Genomic DNA, 22,287 nt, shown 5'->3' with positions numbered 1-22,287 from the left:
TAACGGGAGATTATCAGGCAGCATTTCTGCAACGCAGCCCAGCTGGCTTTATTGTCTAAGAAGGCAGCCTTTCTGGTGGAAACCTTGTCTCCCAGAGGAAGGAGAGGGGGCGAGGAGTGACGCTTCATTTGTGCACTCTCCGTTTGTTCCCAGATGAGCAGGCCATGAATTCTTTCACAGCTTCCCTTTGGTTAAACAGCAGGTGCTCATTTCCACTTCAAAATCAGCACAGCCCCAAATGGTGACATTTATTTTTAGAATACTGAGGTTCTTAGAAAAGCTGGTAGTCTGCGTGAGTTACATGGGAGAAACAGCAGCACCGGATCTGGGCTAATGAGGAATAGATGTATGAAGTGAGAAATAGTGTGAAACCAAAGATGCCGAGGCCACAAACTGTATATTTCTGGTGCAGCTGACTATTTGGAATGAAACAGCAGAGCCCCAAAGAGAAAAATTTTGAAAGGGCTCCATGTTCATTTAATACCAGTACTATTTCCTGTCGAGACCTTTTATCAGGTGATGCATTTCCTCATGTTTAGAAGCAGTCCAGTGGGAGCCGCCCCTTCTCCCCCACAGCCATAGCGCCTGCCTGAGGAGGAGCCGGGGAGGTGAGCCTGAGGATCAGCCCAGCCCCCGGGGACCCCCTGCCCTGGCCACCTGCCCTCCCGTGGTGGGGGATTTGCCCTTTTAACTTTGCATGGACAGACTTCACTCTCCTTCCCTCCTACTCTGTAGCTCTCTGGTTGGCTGGTGGTCTATTCCTGTGGGCACGAGAGGAAAGCACCTTGGCCACCATTTTTGTTATTCCATTGGCGCCGAGTTATGTGGTGAAATGTACTATGTAGCCTAGAGCATGGGTGGTTGGTTTTTTTAATTTTATAGTTTGTATGTTAATGTATCCTCAAGCTCCTAGATTAATGCTTTTCATGGGAGACTTGTTTCCATATAACAAAATAAAAACTAAACTGGGATAGTGGCAGATGCTGAATAATCCATGAATAGTGTAGAAACCTGGGATCATGTGCAGCAGAAAAATCTCTGACTTTAGGGATCTCCGTTTTCAAGGCTTGATTTCAGAATACCCCGTGTTCCTCTTTCTCCCTAAATGCAGAAGTCTCAATTCAAGTTTTTACTTCTGTTTTATTTTATTGTGAACAGTTATCTCAAAATAGAGTAGTGGAATATCTCATGCCCTTCTTCACTTGATCATTTTGCATAGCTGATGTGGTCCAACTGACTTAAAGCTGTTTTCCAGTGACTCTAAGATGAGGAAAGGTCCCAAATGGGCTGTCATTGCTTAAAAACACACATCCTTATCCCAGACATTGATCCTGCCTCTAAGCTAACACCATTTCCCCTTGGAGAATCAGAGTGCCCAGGCATCTATGCCCTCTGTTGATGCAGCCAGCCACCCACCCCGGGGCCTCTGGGGTGGGAACCAGCTAAGGCAGCCTGTCTGCTCACCATTATGGCCACGAAGCTACACCTGGATTGTGTGGGGAAGCTCTCATCTGAGAGATGTGTTCTTCCCCGGCCAGAGTGGGTGAGGTGACAGCTTGAAGGAAACAGTTCTTTTTGAATCATACATTTCTCCTATATTGGCTTTGCCTTCATTTTTCTTAGTATCTCAGCATGAGTCATCCTACCAAGACAAATTTTCACTTATTGTTATTTTACTATTAATTTGATTTAATACCTATTTCTCAGTTTATAGTTTAATATTTAGAGATTGCATACATTTTAATAAAGGTAGATAAAATTAAAAAGGGATAAGGAAAAGAAAGTGAAAGAGGTTAGGGTTCACTATAGGGAAGAAAAGCCACAGTAGCCCCAGGTACCCCCGTGAATGCTGGCCTGGTGCCTAAGAGATTTCAAAATCCGTTATTTCATTCAACACAGAAACACACAGGGCAGGAAAAACCCTCAGGGTTCACCCACGTTCAGGTTCCTAACTCTGACTGTCCCTCCTCCCTCTCTTCCTAGGCATGTTTAGACAAGGATGCTCCGCCTTCAGGGTCATTACCCCAAACATCGACGAGGAAGCCTCCATGATGGAAGACGTGGGGATGCAGGATGTCCATTTCAACGAGGTGCGTGCTTGAACTCACGTGGGCTTTCAGGTACTGCGGTGTCTGCGAGCCTGCTGTTTGCATTGCTAGTGCATCAGACCAGGGCTTTTTCCTCCCTGTAGCTGCTGCTTATACACGTAGCTCTAACTGAGATGATTCTCCAGACAACTGATGCAGAGCAGCAAAAGCTTCTGCCGTTCTCCCCTTCTAGGAGTGCCTCCTTTCTTTGGAAAGAGATCGTGAGGGGCTTGATTGTAATGAAGTGAGGCTCAGCGCTTGAGCGCATGCGGTAAAAGTTCCAATATGTTGGTCATAAAGTTTCTCATTCGTTATAGCAGTTAATTTCTCTGGCTCATGAGTTTTCTTAGTTTTAATCTGACTTTTAAATTAATGTCTCCAGCACCAGTCATCTCCCCAGGGCAAACTCAAAGGCATGAGAGGCCAGACTCGGGTCCTGGTCATAGCAACCCCTGTCTAGGGCCTTGGTCCCTGCCTCCGCTTGTGTGCTGTGGCCCAGGTCCTATGGGCCCTTAGGAGACAGGACCACCCTGTCCCACCCCCCACAGAGACCAGCAAGTTTGACATTAGATCACCATAGCAAGTTCTGCAAATTCCAGTTTCTTGCTAAAACAGGTTAGCCTTGCAGCCACTTATCTGTAACTGGAGAGTTTTGACATAAAACTAGATATTTGAATAAATGCTTTTCTGCTGGCATTCACTCTGTTTCGTTTTCCATGCCTAGCTGCCTGAAGGGTTCTTTGTGTGTACCTGCCTCCCGTCAGCCCAGGGCAGAATGAAACAGCTGAGGGAAAGCTTTTTAATCCTGCCCATGTTTTAAGGAAATTGAAGTTGTCCAATTTCTCCCGTGGAGTGGAAGAGCAAGCCAAGAAAGGAGTCAGTCTCTTCCGCCTCTGCTGCACCTGCTTCATCCTGACTTCCAGGGCCACAGCGGTGTGGCATACGGTTGATACTGGGGCTTTTAACCATTCTCATGCCAGGGAGGCAGGCCCTTGAACACACATCCTCATGACATGAGCTAGGCCATAAGTCAGTGGTTCTCTAAGCATGGTCCTGGAACCTTTCAGTGAGTCTTTGAGGCGGTACTCTTGCTACTGAATGTCTGTGAGGCTAGGTTTTCTTTGTACGCAATGACCCAAACAGCCTGTCAAACAGGGTGTGTGCAGAATGGATGCACATTTGGGCTTATCCTGCAAAATCAGACAGTAAAGAGAGTTGTAAAAACGGAAAATACTACTACTCTTCACTCTTTTTATTTGGGAAAAATATCCTTTTTTATTTTAAAATGCTATTTTTAAAATATGTAATAGGTTTATTGTTTTCATTAAATTAATAAGTAAATCTTCTTAATTTTGTTTCAGTTTTCATATCTAGTATTGTAAATAATGAGAGAGAACATTCACATAAACTTTGAGGTCCTCAATAATTCTTAAAATCTACGAAGGGGTCTTGAACTCAAAAAGTTTAAGAACCACTGTTGTAAATTGTCTAGTCTCAAATGGCCCTCAAAATTAAAAACTAAGCATGAATTAAAAGGATAACATATTGAGTGTACTTCATGTTTAAATATTAAGATAATTTAAACCCCAATAAAATTTTCTAGGTATCCTACAAAAAAAGAAATAGATTGGTTATTACATGGTTTTAACAGTTCTGCTGTTTCTCCACCTTGAAAGGCCTGGGTGGATGGTCTTTTTTGTTTGTTTGTTTTACTTTTTACTCTCAAATATGAAACCTGCCACTGAAGGATCAAGGCCCACATACTCTTGGCTTTGAACTCCTCACTTCAGGCAAATTTCAACTGAGTTTTTCTCTGAGAAGAGGCATGACTGCATTGTCTCCTTGCAGAAACCACCCTGGCACCTCTGCCAAGTCAGACCTCTGGAGTGTACCATTTTGTTTGGAATTAGATAAGGAAAACAACGATGCCAGGAACAATTAAAGATTGGAAAGTAGACTATTTTTAGTTACCTATCCTGCAGAGCTGATAAAATGAAGCTTGCATTTGCTCATCTGATTGAGTAACAGGCTGAGATAGTTATTATGTTAGAGCCTAATGAATTAGCCTGTGAAATCAAGTGCATACAGCCTTGGGGAAATTGTGAATGGTGTCCCCTCTAAGTAATAACTAAGCCTGTGACAAGGACCCCTTTATCAGCTATTTTCAGAGGATGGATTCGTCACCTTGTCCTTGAAGCATAAACTTAGTAAATCTTTAACAAGGTCCATAGTACATGACAATCTGTGGTAATTAGGATGTGACACAGCAGGGTTATAAAGTCCTGAGCAAGCCTTGCACATCCAGATTGAAACTAACGGGAAGCAGAAAGACTAACGTGTTCTAAAAGACAGGAAAGCAGAAATTACCAGGCATGTTTTTGCATTGGCTGCCAGGATGTTGCAAGAAAAAGAGAGATGAAAATCTCTGCCGGAGAGGAAGGACTTTGGGGAAAATCTGATGGGAAATAAGTGTATAACACAGTTGAATAAAAATCATTGCCCTTTTCATCTATGTTATTAGATATAATTAAATGCCTGAGATGTTCTCCTAAAGTGATTTTTTAAGGGACACTACCTAAAAATACTGAATTCTCTTAGCAGCAGCCTCAGATGAGTTTTTATTGGCACCAATTCCACCAATTCTTGACTCTGATCCGAAGAGCAGACTCCTTTCCAGCTGCTTTTGATTAATAGAGAGAAACCTCCAATTCCTATTCACAATTTTGTTTTTCAAGACTGAGCCTGTGTAGATTGAAGAATTCAGAGTTTCCTGTGGTGACAAAACTCCCCACATGTCGTTCTGAGATCCCTCCCTTGTTAACGAACGCAGTTCCAAGGTCCTGGAAGGATGCAGGTAGCATAGTTGGGAGATTGAAGAAAGTCTAAGAAAGGAACTGTTTTTAAAAGTTCAGAGAGGGTTTAGGGAAGCCAACAAGGAACGTTGCAGTGCCCCGAGGTTAGCAGCAGCTGGGTGTCACCCCTTAACCTTAGGGAGAAAGGGAGAAATTACATAGAAGGACCACCTGGCAGGACCTGTGAGCTTTTTAGTAAAGGACTCCTCAGGGCACCCACGCAGGGAGGGAAGGAGTAACTGCCCACCTCACTCTCCTCCTGCCCCTCAGCCTCCTGCTGGGGCCTGTCCTTGGCCAAACTTAACAGCAACCAGACAGGAAGTCGCCATGCACGAGTCCTGCTGTGTCTGCTTCCCAGAGCAGAGCCCAGGAGAACAGGGCCCAGAGGAGCTCCAGAGGGAAAAGTAGAAAGTACAGGTGATCCTCATTATCCACCTATCTGCTGAAATTTCTTTGTAGCCCCCAAATCAATACCCCGTGGTACTTTTGTGGTCATTCAGGGATATGTACAGAGCATCAAAAGATTTTGCCACTCAACTGTGTTTCCAGCTGAGGCCAAACCAGGCAACACTCTGCTTCTTGTTGCAGCTCTCATCCCATTGTCAGAGGCGTTCAAACCGGACTGACTTCATCTTGAGTGAGGGCTAGGAAAATGAGGGTGGGACTTGCTGGGCTGCTTTCCCAGAAAGTCAGGCATTCTGAGCCTCTAGATGTTTATGGTTAAGGGATCAAATTAATAATGTTTACTAGACAGACCCAGACTTGAGAGTGTCCAGATATCTCAATATCTGGAGAAGAAAGGCATTCCTGATTTTTCTTTAAAGCTAATAATATCGATTTTTGCAAAATACAGTAATTAAGAAAATTAATCCTTTATCACAGATCCTCATAGCAGAGCACATCTCCCCATATATACGAGTAATGTACCTGGGGTGGATGTGTTCCTCCTCTTACTTTCAGGAACACCCTACTCTGTCTATGGAGTAGCTGTACTTTCACCACTTTACTTTCTTAATAAACTTGCTTTTACTTTGCACTGTCGACTTGCCCTGAATTCTTTCTTACACGAGATCCAAGAACCCTTTCTGGGGATCTGGATGGGGACCACTTTCCTGTAACACCATGAACAGGCCCCCTTTTGGTGGTCTACTTAATGCCGTGGTTTTCACATTTGTGCAGATTTCGTTGGCGGTTTGCTGTTTAATACGGCCCCAGGGCAGCGCTTAAGTGCTTTCTGGGGTTCCTAAGTGCAAGAACGCTGCCATGTGTGAGTTACATAAGCTTTGTTCAGGTGTGAGTTCTAGTGCTGTTGGCTATATATTTAATGTTAATGAATCAACAATGTATATTTAGTTAGATGTCTTTAAACAAAACACATAAAACAAGTGTAGGTATTGATTGGTTAATGAAAATATTATAACCAGAGGCTCCCAGGAACTGAACCTTGCATTTTCCCTAGGAAGCGGACAAGTATTCACTAATTCACAGTGACTTTATAGAACATAACTACCTCAGATGATGAGAACTGACTGTATCTAGCACACAAAACTGTTGTTTTACAGAACAACAGGTCTCGCCATTGCAGAATTGCTGCTGAAAGTAATAAACATTATATGAACTTAACTAGGCCAGTCTCTGGCTTCTATTAGTCAAAATTGTTTCTATTCAGGAATAGTTGCCAGTAAGAAACATTAAGTGTTTACATCCATAGACTATCCCAGGAGATAGAGACATCAACAGAACATATTCAGGGATTACTGTTTACGTCTCATCCAAGCGTGGCGGTTAAACCTTTAGAGCTAGCTCATCTCCACTTTACCCCTGACAGTGCTCCTGGAGCCGTGAAAGTCACATGGCACGTCCTCAGTGTTACAGCGATTCTCCACAACAGTAGTGGCAGTGAGTAGGGAACTTGGCCAGTGGAGTTTGGGTAGCTGTTCTGCCTTTGCCGGATGCCAGCACATACTGCCCTGCTTCATTTTGCAAATGTGGACTGGGCTTCCTTGGCACTGAGCTGGGGGCCAGAGGTCTGAGAGTGAGTAAGCTGTGATCCCTGCCATAGCACACTACACTCCTGCTGCTGCTTCCTGCCCTCTGAGGAGAAACACCTCAACCACAGTCCCTCCAGTCTGAACTGGAAGTTGTCTGAGTTCTTCATGACTTGGAAATTTCTAGATTGACATATGTTGACAAATTCCATAGGCTGGCCATGTGCCGTGTGCTAGCTCAGGGATGTGTAAGTGAAAGTCCCTGCCTCAGAGAGTTTCATCCAGTGCAAGAATCCTCAAGCTTTCAGGTTCTTAGGAATTAGTTGGATCCCTGCTACAAATATAGATGCCCATCCTTACCCCCCAAACCCAGATTTTGTTGGGTGGGTGTGGGGCCCGGGAATCTGTATTTTAATAAGCATCCAAGGTGATTATTCTGATGTAAGTGGTCCTCAACTGTACCTTGGGAAATGATGGTATAGTAGAAATGCGCATTATGCTGTGATAGCACACCGTTGCCTAAGCCAGGTCACACATTTGCAGTTATTCCCAAATGGTAGGTAATACCAATGGCATCTAGCTTCATAGGTAAGGTTAGTTAAATTAATCCTAAAATAGAGCAAATGGTATCTCAGTGAAAAAATGTTTAAATAACCCTGCACAGACATAGGCTCATGCAGGCATTTTCATGCACATGTGCGTACACACACACACACTGTTAATGTGCTGTTTCCAGAGACAGATGCTCAGTGCCTTAAATTGCATCACTGTGGCACACTAAAATGGGCCTGGCTAATTACATTTTTAAAAGCTTCCTTGATGGCTTATGAACTTGCTGCACTGAGTTCCTTTTAAGTCTAGGCTAATATCATAAAATATTAGCCTAGACTTAAATATTATAAAATATTGTATAATATTAAAAATATAAATATATTATAAAATATTTTCCCCCAACCAGTTATTACTTAACAGTTCTTTGCATATGTTAACAATATGGGAAAAAATATCTTGGAATTTAAATTGTAAGCAAAGTGATAAAACCATCAGGCATTCCATATGACTGCCCTATAAGGTTATCACTATCTGACCATTGTCTGGATTTATTCTGGTTTTCAGGTGCAGTGATTGCTGAGAATTTAAAGTAAATTAATAACTGGAATTTCTGCTGATAATGTTATTCATATATGCTCCAATGTTTAGTTATTGTGTCTTGGCCTTTGTGACTGTATAATTTTGTATTGATGTATGGTCTCTCAAACTTAACTGCTGGTGATTACCAGTTATTTCTATTCAAAGAATTGTTACTTGATGCAGAAGCTGTAAAGGATTAGGTATAGAGTTGACATTAACTTGAATAATTTAGCTTACTAAATTAGGATTTAATGTTCAGTAATCCACACTCTACTTATATGAGAGATGGACTGACTTTTGTAATATAAAAGCTATTTTTAGTTTGTTATTGGGTAAAATCTGTGCTAACTCTGCTTTTTATAGTGTATAATACCATTTATTTATAATAATAAGTGACATTTGGACTGATAAACTATAGAATTTGAATGGCCTCTGAGTCAGAAAAGAAGACAAAATAATGTTCAGTAGAGTATAAAACTTAATGATTTGTTATTTCCTAGTTCTTGATAACCATCAAACTGTGAGACTTATTTCATAATTACTTACTAAGCTCTATCTACTTTATCAAACTTTCCTATTTCCCAGCCATTTTGGAGACTCTCCCTTGTTGAAGCCCATCTTTTTTTTTAAGCAAATATAACAGGTTCTCCCATAATGAACTCAATTATCTATATCATGTGGTACATACATATATCATATATCAGTACTTATATGCTACTTAAATTCAGGTTTCATTGTTATTAAACTATTCAGTTGTTTATAATTTGACTACACAAGAGTAAAAATAGCATGTATTCAAATCATAGTTTAGGCTAGATGTGGTGGCTCACACCTGTAATCCCAGCACTTTGGAAGGCAGAGGCTGGAGGATCATGTGAACCCAGGAATTCAAGACCAGCCTGGGAAACATAGTGAGACCCTGTCCCTACCAAAATAATAATAATAAAAAAAAAAGCTGGGTGTATTAAACTGTTCTCACACTGCTATAAAGAACTACCTGAGAATGGGTAATTTATAAAGAAAAAAGGTTTAATTGACTCACAGTTCCGCAGGTTTAACAGGAAGCATGGCTAGGAGGCGTCAGGTAACTTACAATCATGGCAGAAGGGGAAGGGGAAACAAGCATGTCTTACATGCAAGACCTGTCTCAAACAAACAAACAAACAAACAAAAAACCCCAAATCTTAGTCTATTAGTTAAAAACATTTGACTCAGGAGACCACCCATAAATTCTGTTTGGCATATATTTGATAACTGACTAAATCTAGGGCTACTTAAAATATACCTGAAAGCCTGCTGTATACAGATATCTTGCTTGGATACACAGACCATCATTTTAAAAGCAAGTAATAAGATTTTCCTTATATAATACCTTATTGTCTGTTATGGTAGTTGATGTGTGTCTATATACGTTTTTATGTCTCATAAAATTAGCTACAGTTGATTATTAATTTATGTTTGATTTAGGAAGCTCCAAGTGTGCCAGTTCAATGAACATATCCCTTCCCACCTCCGCAGCCTCATCTCTTACCACTCTGATTGCGATTTTAGATTCCAGGCCCTCAAACTACATGTAAATCCTCCCGTGCTGTGCTGCCTTCACCCTCTTGCCTTTGCTTGGGCTGTTCCTGCAACCTGGGCTGTCTCCTCTCTTTTCCTTCGTATTCCCACTCCCACCTTTCACTTTCACCTGACTAACCCGATCCTCTTTTCAGACCCAGCCAGTCGTCACTCTCCTCAGCTTTCCATGCCTCACCTTCCCTTGTGGCTGGACAGACGCCGCTCCTTCCTGCCTCCCTGCACATTTCATTATCAGTGCACTCCGCCATCTTTTACTATCTCTTCCTGGACCTAGCGCCCACACGAGACTCTGGGCTCTAGGAGACAGGGAGCATTTCTTCACCCGACTGTTCTTTCTTTACCTGACCTCACTACCGCCCAGGGACTCACTGGCTACTGTTAAATGAATCAGTACCCATTGCTCTCAAGTCAGAGTGCCTGCCCCTGCGACTTGCATCTTGGGCATGTATTTGAATTCGTTGGGTTTTCCTCTGTCCTCCGTGTCTTACCATGTATATCACGTCTCTTCTGGTTGGTAGTCTTGAGTCTCTAGTACGTCAGTTCTGGCTGCTCTGAGGATGACCGTGTGTGTCTTTGAGGAAGGAAATTCCATTCATGACACATAGCCTAACAGACCATCCAAAACCTGCCCTTCGCCTTTGGTAAAAAACTATTGAGTAATTTTTATAAATTATAGAAACTTAATCCTATTTATATAGATTTGTGTTATAACCCCAGTGTCAAGCACTGTGCCTTGCATGTAGTAGATGCTTGATAAATATTTGAACAAATGATACAATAGATGGGTGACTCAATGATGTGGTGGTGAGGACACATAGTCGTAACTTTGGTAACTCTTTGAGAAGAATTTTTCATTTTTAATGAGATTGCATTAAAATTGTACCAGATTATTATTATGCTATAACTGGTATGGCGTGGAGTTAAGACTCTTTATGTCTCCAATCTGATCCACAATGGACAGGGTGTCATTGTAGATTTACATCTACTGTGTGGACCATGGCTTACTAGTGGGCTGGTTGTAGTTTTCCACAAAAACTTTACATTTCTTGGCCGGGCGCGGTGGCTCACGCCTGTAATCCCAGCACTTTGGGAGGCTAAGGCGGGTGGATCACGAGGTGAGGAGATTGAGACCATCCTGGCTAACACGGTGAAACCCCATCTCTACTAAAAATACAAAAAATTAGCCGGGTGCAGCGGCGGGCACCTATAGTCCCAGCTACTCGGGAGGCTTAGACAGGAGAATGGCCATGAACCCGGGAGGCAGAGCTTGCAGTGAGCCGAGATCGTGCCACTGCACTGCAGCCTGGGCGACAGAGGGAGACTCCGTCTCAAAAAAAACAAAACAAACAAACAAACAAAAAAACTTTACGTTTCTCTTTGAAAAGGCCCAAAAATGAGAACTGAAGGGGCCAAATGATTAGTCTGTAAGTAAACCTAAGGACAGTTTTAAAATGGGAAAAGTTCCATGCCCTTGATGGTTTCATTATCAGAAGGATGCCTTGTTATACAATATGTCTTCCCCATGGGAAGCTGGGTCCTCTTAGAATTCTTCCACCTCTACTGCAGTCCCACAACACCGCTGAGAGTAAAGATAGTAAATACACGCTGGCAATGTCTTTGACCTAAGATATGCCAGAAATGCAAGGCTTTGGTAAAGGGAATCTTAGCTTCTTACAGACAAGGACAGCTATTATTATCTAGTAATATCGTTAATATTACTAAGAAAAGTACACAATTGATTCACTCATCTGATAGATACTGGACTACCCAATGTGTATGAGACCCTGTGGGATTACATAGATTATACAGCCTAGTAAAAATTAAGGTTATTTTATTTTATTTTATTTTATTTTGAGACAGAATCTGACTGTCACCCAGGCTGGAGTGCAGTGGTGCGATCTCAGTTCACTGCAACCTCCTCCTCCTGGGCTGAAGTCATTCTCCCACCTCAGCCTCCCAAGTACTTGGGACTACAGGCATGTACTACCATGACCAGCTAATTTTTTTGTATTTTTTATAGAGATGGGATTTCACTATGTTGCTGAGGTTTGTCTTGAACTCCTGAGCTCAAGCAATCCGCCCACCGTGCCTGGGATCCCAAAGTGCTGGGATTATAGGCATGAACACTTAGGGAGGCCGAGGTGGGTGGATCACTTGAGGTTAGGAGTTTGGGACCAGCCTGGCCAATGTGATGAAACCTTGTCTCTACTAAAAATACAAAAATTAGCTGGGCATGGTAGCACACGCCTGTAATCCCAGCTACTTGGGAGGCTGAGGCAGGAGAATCACTTGAATCCAGGAGGCAGAGGTTGCAGTAAGCCAAGATTGTGCCACTGCACTCCAGTCTGGGTGACAGAATGAGACTCTTGTCTTAAAAACAAAAACAAAAAAAGACGTACTTCTTTATAATACAGATACAAAGGAAAAGAGTTGGTGTGAAAACCTTTTCTGATTTCTTCGTGTCTTTTGCTGCTATGGTGGTTACTACATGTATCTGGCTTTAGTGTTTGTATTTATGAGACCTGCAATAAAAGCAGGAGAAAACTGATGTACCTTTTAATAAGCACCGGTACAGAGTTCAGTCACACAATGACACTTTTATGACTCGTGTGCTATAAATATGATATAGGAGGTAAATGGTCTTGCTTAGATAGCGTTTTCTGGTAAATTGAGTCACAACTGCTTTAGAAATGTTTATTTACTTTGAATCTGTAATCTTTGTAGGCATTAGTCCTGTAGTGAAACATTAGGGCTGGTAATGAAAAACACAGGCCTTGCCCTTCATTTACAGTATTGTGAAGGGTATAAACTTTTTCAAAAGCAACTATAGACCCTTAATAAAATATTAGCAAATTGAAGGCTGGGTGTAGTGGCTCATGCTGTAATCTCAGCACTTTGGGAGGCTGAGGTGGGCAGATCACCTGAGGTCGGGAGTTTAAGACCAGCCTGACCAACATAGAGAAGCCCTGTCTCTACTAAAAATACAAAAAATTAGCCGGGCATGGTGGCACATGCCTGTAATCCCAGCTACTTGAGAGGCTGAGGCAGGAGAATTGCTTGAACCCGGGAGGCAGAGGTTGTGGTGAGCCAAGATCATGCTGTCGCACTCCAGCCTGGGCAACAACAGTGGAATTCTGTCTCAAAAAAAAAAAAAAAAAAAATTAAAAAATTAAAATTAAAAAAATATATTAGTAAATTGAATCTAGCAATACATAAAACAGAGAAATGCAGCATGACCACGTAGGGTTTGTTCTGGGAGTGCATAGTTGGCTCTGCATTGAAAAGCCAATCAAATTAATTCATCATATCAACAGAATAAATAGGAAAAACCGTATGATTTTCTCAGTAGATGCATAAAGAGTATTTGACAAAATTCAACATCTATTCATAATTTTAAAAAAAAGAACAAGGAATAGAAGGAACTTCCTTAACCTGAAAACAAAAAGACTGTCTACAGAAAACCTATAGCTACCGTCATATTTCATTGTGAAAGACTGAATGCTTTGCCCCTAAAATTGGGAACAAGACCATAATACCTGCTTTACTGACTATTCAATATCATGCTGGAGGTTCTAGCCAGTGTAGTAAGGCAAGAAAAAGAAATAAATCTTTCCATATTCACATAAGACATAGTTATAAAGACAAAATCCCAAAGAACTTGGAAAATAAGCTACTAAAACTGTTAAGTCAATATAGCAAGATCACAGGATACAAGATTAGTATACAAAAATTAACCTTCTTCATTCTTATACTATGGTTTTACTGTATAGTTCATGATTACTTAATATAATTTTTAGAAACAAGCTGGGTGATATTTAATCTTATTCAAACAAAGCACTTTCCTTTAAAGTGATCATCAAAATTTTAAAACAGTGCTATTTACAGTAGCATAAAAAATACCCTGTGGTTTGGCACAAGGATGGGCACATATATCAATGGAACAAAACAGAGAGTCCAGAAATGGACCCACACACTTATGATCAGTTGATTTTTGACAGAGCTTCAAAGGCAATCCAATAGAGAAAACATAGTCTCTCATTGAATGGTATTGAAACAATAGGATATACATATGTAAAAAAGAATATTTACACTTCATTAGAAAATAACCCAAAATGGATCATAGTCTAAAATGTAAAATGTAAAACTATAAAGCTTCTGGAAAAAAACATAAGAGAAAATCTTTGTGAACCTGGGTTAGATAAATATTTCTTAAATATAACATATAAAGCACAATCCAGAAAATAAAAACTTGATAAACTTTGTAAAATTAAAAACTTCTGCTCTTTAAAAGACACTGTTAAGAAAACCTAGACATAGGCTGGGGACTGTGGCACACGTCTGTAATCCCAGCACTTTTGGAGGCTGAGGCTAATCACATGAGGGCAGGAGTTCAAGATCAGCCTTGCCAACATGATGAAACCCCATCTCTACCAAAAATACAAAAAATTAGTCGGGCGTGATGGTGCACACCTGTAATTCCAGCTACTTGGGAGGCAGAGGTTACAGTGAGCCAAGATCATGCCACTGTACCCCAGCCTAGGCAACAGAGCAAGACCCAGTCTCAAAAAAGCTAAATTAAATTTAATATTAAAAAAAAAACCTAGAGACAAACCACAGATTGAGAGAAATAGTTACAAATCATCACCTATCTGGTAAAGGACTTTTATCCACACTATATAAAGAACTCTCAAAATTCAATAATAAAATAAGCAATCCAGTAGAAAAATGAGCAAAAGATTTGAATAGACACTTTACCAAAGCTATTTATAATAAATCAACAAATTAAAATTAATTCAGCATCATTAATGAAACCCTTCTAAAATGGGCTTAAACATTAGAGATCAAGTATTGGATCCCACTGGGAAATTGCACGGAGAGATTAACATCAATCAATCCAAACCTTTAACAGAGTTATTCATGACACGATCACTTTGCTGAGCAGCAGAAGGGAGGCCCTTCACTCTGCTACTAAGGCAGACAGGCCCCCTTCCATGGCCATGAGATGAATGCCAGCTCAGCCAAGCTACAGTCTGGTAGGAGCATTTCTCAGAATTCCAAGCTGGGGTCCTAAAATTCACCCTGATTGGCCTGCTTAGATCACACGTCCACCCACGATGAAGTAATGACTGTGGCCAGGAAATAGATTTGTGCTGATTAGTGTAAGTCCAGGCCACAATTCTTGAGCCATAGGTAGTGTTAACTTCCTCCAAAGTTCAAGGGCTTTAGTGGAAGCAGAGTAACTACCCAAACTTCAATTGGTAGAAATGTCCAAGGTGAAGCAGGCACGGTGCCCACCACACTCCATCACTAAATCCCTTTAATTTGTGTTAAAATCATGCTTAGTAAGGCTCCATGTCTTAGCATTGTCATTGTTTCTCAGAAAAGAAAAACAAATTTCTGGATGATATTTATTAAGACAACTAGGAACAAAAATTGAGAGCCCCTGTGATGGTATCAGTGTCAGTTTTTCCACGTATTACGCAGTTGTGGAGGGTGATCCTTTTTCGTTTTTGCTTGTGGCCATGATTGAAAAAATGGCTCCCTAAAAAAGAATGTGGTGATGAAAAAATGGCTCCCTAAAAAAGAATGTAGTTATAAGTGTGGAAGTGAGTGTTGACACATGTTGTCTGTTGTGAAAAGTTCCTCCTCGCAGAAGCACTTAGCATTCTGCGAGGGGTGCCATGTCACATTCCCCGTAATGCTCTTCTCATGCTGTTGGCCCTCCTCTTTGATCAGGACGTGCTGATGGAGCTCCTTGAGCAATGCGCAGATGGACTCTGGAAAGCCGAGCGCTATGAGCTCATCGCCGACATCTACAAACTCATCATCCCCATTTATGAGAAGCGGAGGGATTTTGAGGTATGGGAGTGCCTTTTTGTTTTTTTCTTGTTTGAGAGCATGACGCTGTGACATTTACCCAGATCTGCGTATGTGCGAGAGAGGAAGCAGGCCACAGGCCAGTGATGAGTGGGTGAGTCTCTGACCCTCCACGTTACGCTGAAGGTGGTGGCCAGTCATCATCTCCAAATAGTCATCGGGTATCACCCAGACCTGGGCCCCGCCTCTGTGGAGACCCCCACATGTCAAACTACAGGGTGACCACCCGGCACTCCACTTTTGAAAGGCTGCCATGAACAGAGTTTTGTGATCACCAGGTGTCCCTTTTCTCAGAACTCTTCCTTACTCCACCTGCGTGAAAAAATGGTGTCCCTTCCGTCCATCCTGGGCTTGGGAGGTCACCCAGTTTCTCTAGGTATATCAAATGGAGCAGGAAAAGCAAAGGCCAAGAGTCACACTGGAGAACCATCTCTGACATCGTGCCTTAATTTGAAAACAGGGTTTGCTTACTCTAATGTGGAAATGTGATGGGTCCTCACATGTGGGCTGGCCTTTGGGTAGGAAATGTTACCATTCATTAATGATCACTACAAGTTGTGCAGCCAAAATGTGTGTGTGTGTATTTTTATTCAAGTTCAAGGACTTTTCACCTCCATTATCACATTTGTTATTTCAAAATCGATTCTTCTGTTTGCACATGGGAAGAAATGGGCTTTGTTCTGCTTTCCAGAGGCTGGCCCATCTGTATGACACGCTGCACCGGGCCTACAGCAAAGTGACCGAGGTCATGCACTCGGGCCGCAGGCTTCTGGGGACCTACTTCCGGGTAGCCTTCTTTGGGCAGGTGAGCCTCCTGTCCATTCTGCAGACTGTCCTAAGTCCTTTAAAAAAAAAAAAAAAAAAACTATAATAAAGTTATATCTTATAAATTCTCTGTTTTCTGTAATTGCTAATTTGATGAATTTGTCATATTTAGTATGATTCTTATCTTCCTCAGTAGTAAACTTTCTGCTTTTTTTCTTTCTTCCTGTCTTTTCTTTATTACTTTCTTAAGGCAGCGGTAAGTTCTTCCTCCATAAGACATTCTTAGCAACATCTTTGGTACTTCAGTGTGGTTTGCAAGTTTCCTTTTCAAGTCTGTATGTTTATCTGTCTAGTTATTACAAACTCCAAAAAAATTAACATTTTATTCCACTTACAGAAATAAATCACCTGTTTTCTTATATATCTATATTGCATGTTTTAAACCAAAATTAAGACTTCCTGGTGTCCTTTGTGCCTGTGCATCTTTATCCTTTGTAATATAATATCTCCACAAGTATATTTACAGTTACAGTATTTCAGAAACCCTATAGAAAAGGGTTTATCTAAATTTAACTTAAATTTTAACCTTCAAGTCTCTAACATTATTAAATGGTATAAATTATAATACATATATTTAGGGCGTGTGGTTTTCTATGAGCATTATATAACCTACAATTTATTCTGTTATTGTCTTTTATAACTTTATAGCAATACCAGTTTACAGACAGTGAAACAGATGTGGAGGTAATTACAGTAAATGCCTAAAAAGCAAGTAATATAGTGAAATTACTGCATCTAAACTCCTAGTTTGATGTGGATGTTTTTTGTTTCATGCTAGCTTGCATTTTTTTTTTTTTTTTACTGTTTTGTGCACCATTTTCTCTCTCTTAATTTACATGAGAAACTTTAAAAATTTTTCTTTTAAACATTAACCCCAGTTGGACTTTTTAATTTTCAACCTTTTTCACTTCCCATGCAATTCTAAGCCTTGTAGTCAAACATGATTGGTGCTAAAACAGATGATGACTGGTGATATGAAAATATTTTCTGATATTGAGCTACAGGTCTTTAATATTTTTTTCTCATCGGTAAAACAGAATACAATTTATACAAGCTTTACATAACTTTTACTAAACCTGCTCCAGACCCCCAAATGCTTCAGTTCATGCCGTAAAATCCTGTGTGCATGGGAACCATCAGGAGAAGGGAGGCGTGTCCACTTCTGAGCCTGCCTGTCGTGGGCTGCTCATCATTTTCTAGTGAGTTCTGCTTCTTGGGAAAGTGAAACAGGCTTGACTCCCATTAGACTTCCCTGGGACAGCGCAGTCTTGTATCCAGAATCTCTCATTTCACTCAACACTTAATGACTGCATTCTTGAATAAGTTTGCAATTTTGTGTTTTTCCTTTATCTTTGCACCTAGACTTCATGTTACTAGCATTTTCTTTCTCATCAGAAAACCCATTTAAGTAGGATTTTTAGACTCATTCCTTTTTTTTTCCCCCCTTGTAATAAAAGAACGCTTCCTAGGTGGTAAGCCTTGGGCTTACATTCGGAGATAGCTCTAATTGTGCTTTATGTCACAGGGATTCTTTGAAGATGAAGATGGAAAGGAGTATATTTACAAGGAACCCAAACTCACACCGCTGTCGGAAATTTCTCAGAGACTCCTTAAACTGTACTCGGATAAATTTGGTTCTGAAAATGTCAAAATGATACAGGATTCTGGCAAGGTATGACCATGTTTGGATAAGTTTCATAGCAATGTAATGTTGTGATTGATTACATATTATATATTTTTAAATGTATATTTAAAAAAACTCAAGAAAAATATTAAGGATCGTTGGCCGTGAGTGGCAGGTGTATTTTCTTCCTAATACCTTTAGTGCTTTCCATTATATGCTTGACATTAAAAAATCTTTATCGCCTAATTTTTAAAACATCTAATTTTACAAAATAATTAACATCTGACAGGATATGTCATTTTTAGTCCAGCTATTTAGAAACTCTGACACAATGAGGCCCGTGGCTTTGCTACTCATTGCACCTCTCCCTGCACGTAGCACATGACTTGCCACTCTGTCACTGACGGCTGGATGTAAGGACAGGTGAACAGATGGGCGGATGGGTGAATGGACACATGGACAGGCCAAGGAATGAACTCCCCAACAGCGTGACTGTGGGAATGGCGATCATTTTCTGCTTGGAGAGCTGTCCTCTGGCATTCTGTTCTCATGAAGACCCTTTTGGAACCTGCACCTTTGTCCTGTACCTTTGTGTGTCCCACCCTCCTCAGGACATCTCCAGGAGGTCAGGTCTCCCTCTGCTTCCTGAAGGTGAAACATGGGGCAAGACGGTTTCACTCCCACTGCCTTTAAATTATTCATGCTAAAGAAAGTTAAGTTTTAATAGGTTTGGATACAATTAGAATGAATGGCCAAATGGCTTTTTCTAAAATACAAATAATAACTTTTTTTGTTTTTGAGATGGAGTCTGGCTCTGTCACCTGGGCTGGAGTGCAGTGACGCGATCTCAGCTCACTGCAATCTCTGCCTCCTGGGTTCAAGAGATTCTCGTGCCTCAGCCTCCCGAGTAGCTGGGATTACAGGAGCACACCACCACGCCTGGCTAATTTTTGTATTTTTGGTAGAGACAGGGTTTCACCATGTTGGCCAGGCTGCTCTCCAACTCCCAACCTCAAGTGACCTGCCTGCCTCAGCCTCCCAAAGTGCTAGGATTATAGGCGTGAGCCACCGAGTCTGGCCCAAATAATAACTTTCTATGACTTTATGTATTTTCTTCTAAAGTTTCAGGCACTTTTCCATCTGTTTTTCATTTTTCTTCACAATCATCTCTGTTTTGAGAACAGTTCTCTTTCATTTGCCTGCCTTATACCAGTATGGTCTCTATGTGCTCTGCACAGTCATTTCTTTTGTGTCCCTTTTTATTGCTCTAGAAGGTTAAATACAATTAAAATGTGCAAAATTGATTTGTTGATTTGTCTTCCTGATAAATTAGCTTTTGTTTCTGCATAGGAAATGCCTATGTTTAATTCTCTATCATGTCACAGAAATGAAAGTACCACCAATTCTAGCAATGTGGTTTTAAAAGCATTTATGTGTTAAACAGAAACTAAATTTATCATTAGATTAGTCTAGATTAATCTGTACCTGTATTAAATTAATTGATCTGCAGCTGTTGCATCTAATCTCAGCTGTCTGTAGATTAATGATAATTTGGAGGCCTAGCTTCCAAACATTATTCCTAAAATAAACATTTATCTCTCTAAGTCAAATATATTAAAAACGCAGTTTAAGAAACAATCAGAGAAATCCAGACTGCAGGTCATTGAATAAGAAAACCAGCACTTCGGGAGGCCAAGGAGGGCAGTTCACCTGAGGTCGGGAGTTCGAGACCAGCCTGACCAACATGGAGCAACCGTGTCTCTACTAAAAATATAAAATTAGCTGGGCATGGTGGCACACACCTGTAGTCACAGTTATTCAGGAGGCTGAGGCAGGAGAATCGCTTGAATGCTGGAGGCAGAGGTTGCAGTGAGCTGAGATTGTGCCATTGCACTCCAGCCTGGGCAACAAGAGCGAAACTCTGTCTCAAAAAGAAATAAAAAATAAAAAAATTCAATGTTATGGGAAAAATGAATGATAGGGAATTCTTCTAAATTAAACATGACTAGGGACATAACAACTAAATGTAAAGTGTGATTGTTGATTAGATTCTGATCCAAACACAAATATCTATAACTAACATTCTGGAAAATGTTTTTTTCCAGAAACATTGAGAAAATGTTAATACAGACTGGGTATTGGATGGTATTAGGGAATCAGTGTTAATTTGGGTAGGCATGATAATGTATTGCGATTATAGAAGCAAATGTCCTTATTTTTAGGAGAAGCTGACTATAGTATCCTGACATGTACCACTTACTTTGAAATGGTTCCACCGGAAAAAAAAAAGTCTGTATGTCTGTGTGTGTGTGCACATACATAGGTGTGTGTGCACATACATAGGTGTGTGTGCACATACATAGGTGTGTGTGTACATACATAGGTGTATGTGTACATACATAGGTGTATGTGTATGTATATTTGAAACAAATATAGCAAACTGCTAGCAGTTGTTAATCCAAGTGGTGGATATGTGGATGTTTGTTGTACTCTTTTCTCCATTATATTTATTAATAAAATGTTGGAAAATACCACGTAGGTAAGGACTGAGTGATTCCTTCACGGAGCACCTATCTCCCATTGTGCTGTTTCAATTAAAGGTCAACCCTAAGGATCTGGATTCCAAGTATGCGTACATCCAGGTGACTCACGTCATCCCCTTCTTTGACGAAAAAGAGTTGCAAGAAAGGAAAACAGAGTTTGAGAGATCCCACAACATCCGCCGCTTCATGTTTGAGATGCCATTTACGCAGACCGGGAAGAGGCAGGGCGGGGTGGAAGAGCAGTGCAAACGGCGCACCATCCTGACAGGTATGGGCCCCAGAAGCCGCGTGGACATGAGCCCGGACGCCTCGCTGAAGAGCTGTCCAGAGGGATTCAGAAGCTTCAGGACTGGAAGGGCCTTTCGAGCTCAGTTAGCCACCCCCGCGCCCATTCAGTTTCACATTTATCTAGTGCTTCCTTTTGAATACTTGGGATGTTTTTCTGTTTATCTGTTGACACTTCCTTCTTCCACAAGACCAGAAGCTCATATCCAATCTAAGGTCACTTACCCTTCTGAGAATCTGATGAAAATGGCGGGCCTTATGTGCCCAGATGCTTTTGCACACAGTCTAAGGTGACTTATGGACTCCAGGTCCAGCAGCCACACCTAGTGCTGGGTCTCCGCACAGGGAGGGACCCGTCTTACACACCTGTCTCAGGTTCTAGCACGGACCTGCTCAGCAGTCTCAGGCTGTGAGTAAATGGGATGTGAGCTTGGATCGCCCCACATCATCGCCTCTGGGGGCTGGCCAGCTGCCACTTGAATGCCTCCTCTGCCAGGAAGCTCACTGCGTTTGGTGGTTGTCCACGAGTTCAGCTTAGGCAGTTTTCACTGATCCCTTTGGCACTGTTTAGCCAGTGATAACCCACTCTGGGAAATGTGTTTTGCATCATTTCCCGGTCCCTGGCAAGTGTCCAGTCATCTTGGGGTGATTTTTACCTTCTGTGGGAGAGCTTGACCCATCCCTGCCTCGTTAGGGTCAGTGACATCAGTGGGGTAACCTAACATAAAATGCGTTCTTGACCAAGAAATATCAGTGGGAGGGCCGTTCAGAATGCCAGGTGTGCCAGTTTTCACCACACGTCTTCCAAAGAGTGGCCCTAGTTAAGTCAGACCAGGAAAGGGCCTGCTCCCCGGAAGTTGGGGTTGTTGAGTTTCTGTCTGGGTAGTAATATGCACTATCATAATAAGCGGAAGGAGCGCTGTGGAGATGCTGCACCCAGGTGCTTATCAGCTCTCGCCGGCGAAGTGTATGCTTTAAAAAGACAGATTGGATGGCGTGGGGTTTATATCTCAGTAAAGCTCTTACAAAAAAAAAATATATATACAGGTTTTTATGAATTAGCCCAGGACAGCGTATTGCAGGGAGCTTTTCACACTCCCTATGAGGGAAATAAGATAAAAGTTAAAACAAAACTGTGTTCTTAAAGTGTCCCTAATCCTGCTTGTAAAATAAGAAGACAGCATATATAAAGCACAAATAGTATTGTCCTCACAAACATCACCCCACCCCAAATAATTTAATTATTTTTTAATGCACACATCAGTAGCAAATTCTCATTAAGCCAAATAACTGCACTTCGAGATGGAATCACTTTATGGGAATCACCAGCTTACAGTGTTTATGGTTCAGCTGTGATGACTTTCCTTCAGACCCTTTAAGTCAGTGGTTACCCAAGGTTGGTCCAGGACCAGCAGCATCAGCACCCCCAGGGAACTTGTTAGAGATGGAAGTTCCAGGCCCCCACCTCCGAAACTGCTGGCTCAGAAACTCTGG

At 41.4% G+C, this 22,287-nt stretch overlaps 1 protein-coding gene across 33 annotated transcripts in view; it reads left to right on the top strand.

Moving 5' to 3' along the window:
- The window catches only part of DOCK9 (dedicator of cytokinesis 9), a 298,314-nt gene that overhangs the window by 265,999 nt on the left and 10,028 nt on the right, over positions 1-22,287 (top strand). For 10 of the 33 annotated variants that reach the window (XM_054528568.2, XM_063714629.1, XM_054528573.2 and 7 more), the window contains 7 exons: positions 540-608; positions 1,984-2,090; positions 15,376-15,498; positions 16,208-16,321; positions 16,990-17,025; positions 17,867-18,013; positions 20,566-20,776. In XM_054528568.2, coding sequence (XP_054384543.1) covers positions 540-608; positions 1,984-2,090; positions 15,376-15,498; positions 16,208-16,321; positions 16,990-17,025; positions 17,867-18,013; positions 20,566-20,776 — 807 coding nt within the window. 33 annotated transcript variants of the gene reach the window in all.

The sequence above is a fragment of the Pongo abelii genome, chromosome 14 (assembly GCF_028885655.2).
Source record: "Pongo abelii isolate AG06213 chromosome 14, NHGRI_mPonAbe1-v2.0_pri, whole genome shotgun sequence".
In the NCBI taxonomy this organism is placed as follows: Eukaryota; Metazoa; Chordata; class Mammalia; order Primates; family Hominidae; genus Pongo; species Pongo abelii.
This window is presented reverse-complemented; position numbering and strand designations above follow the sequence as displayed.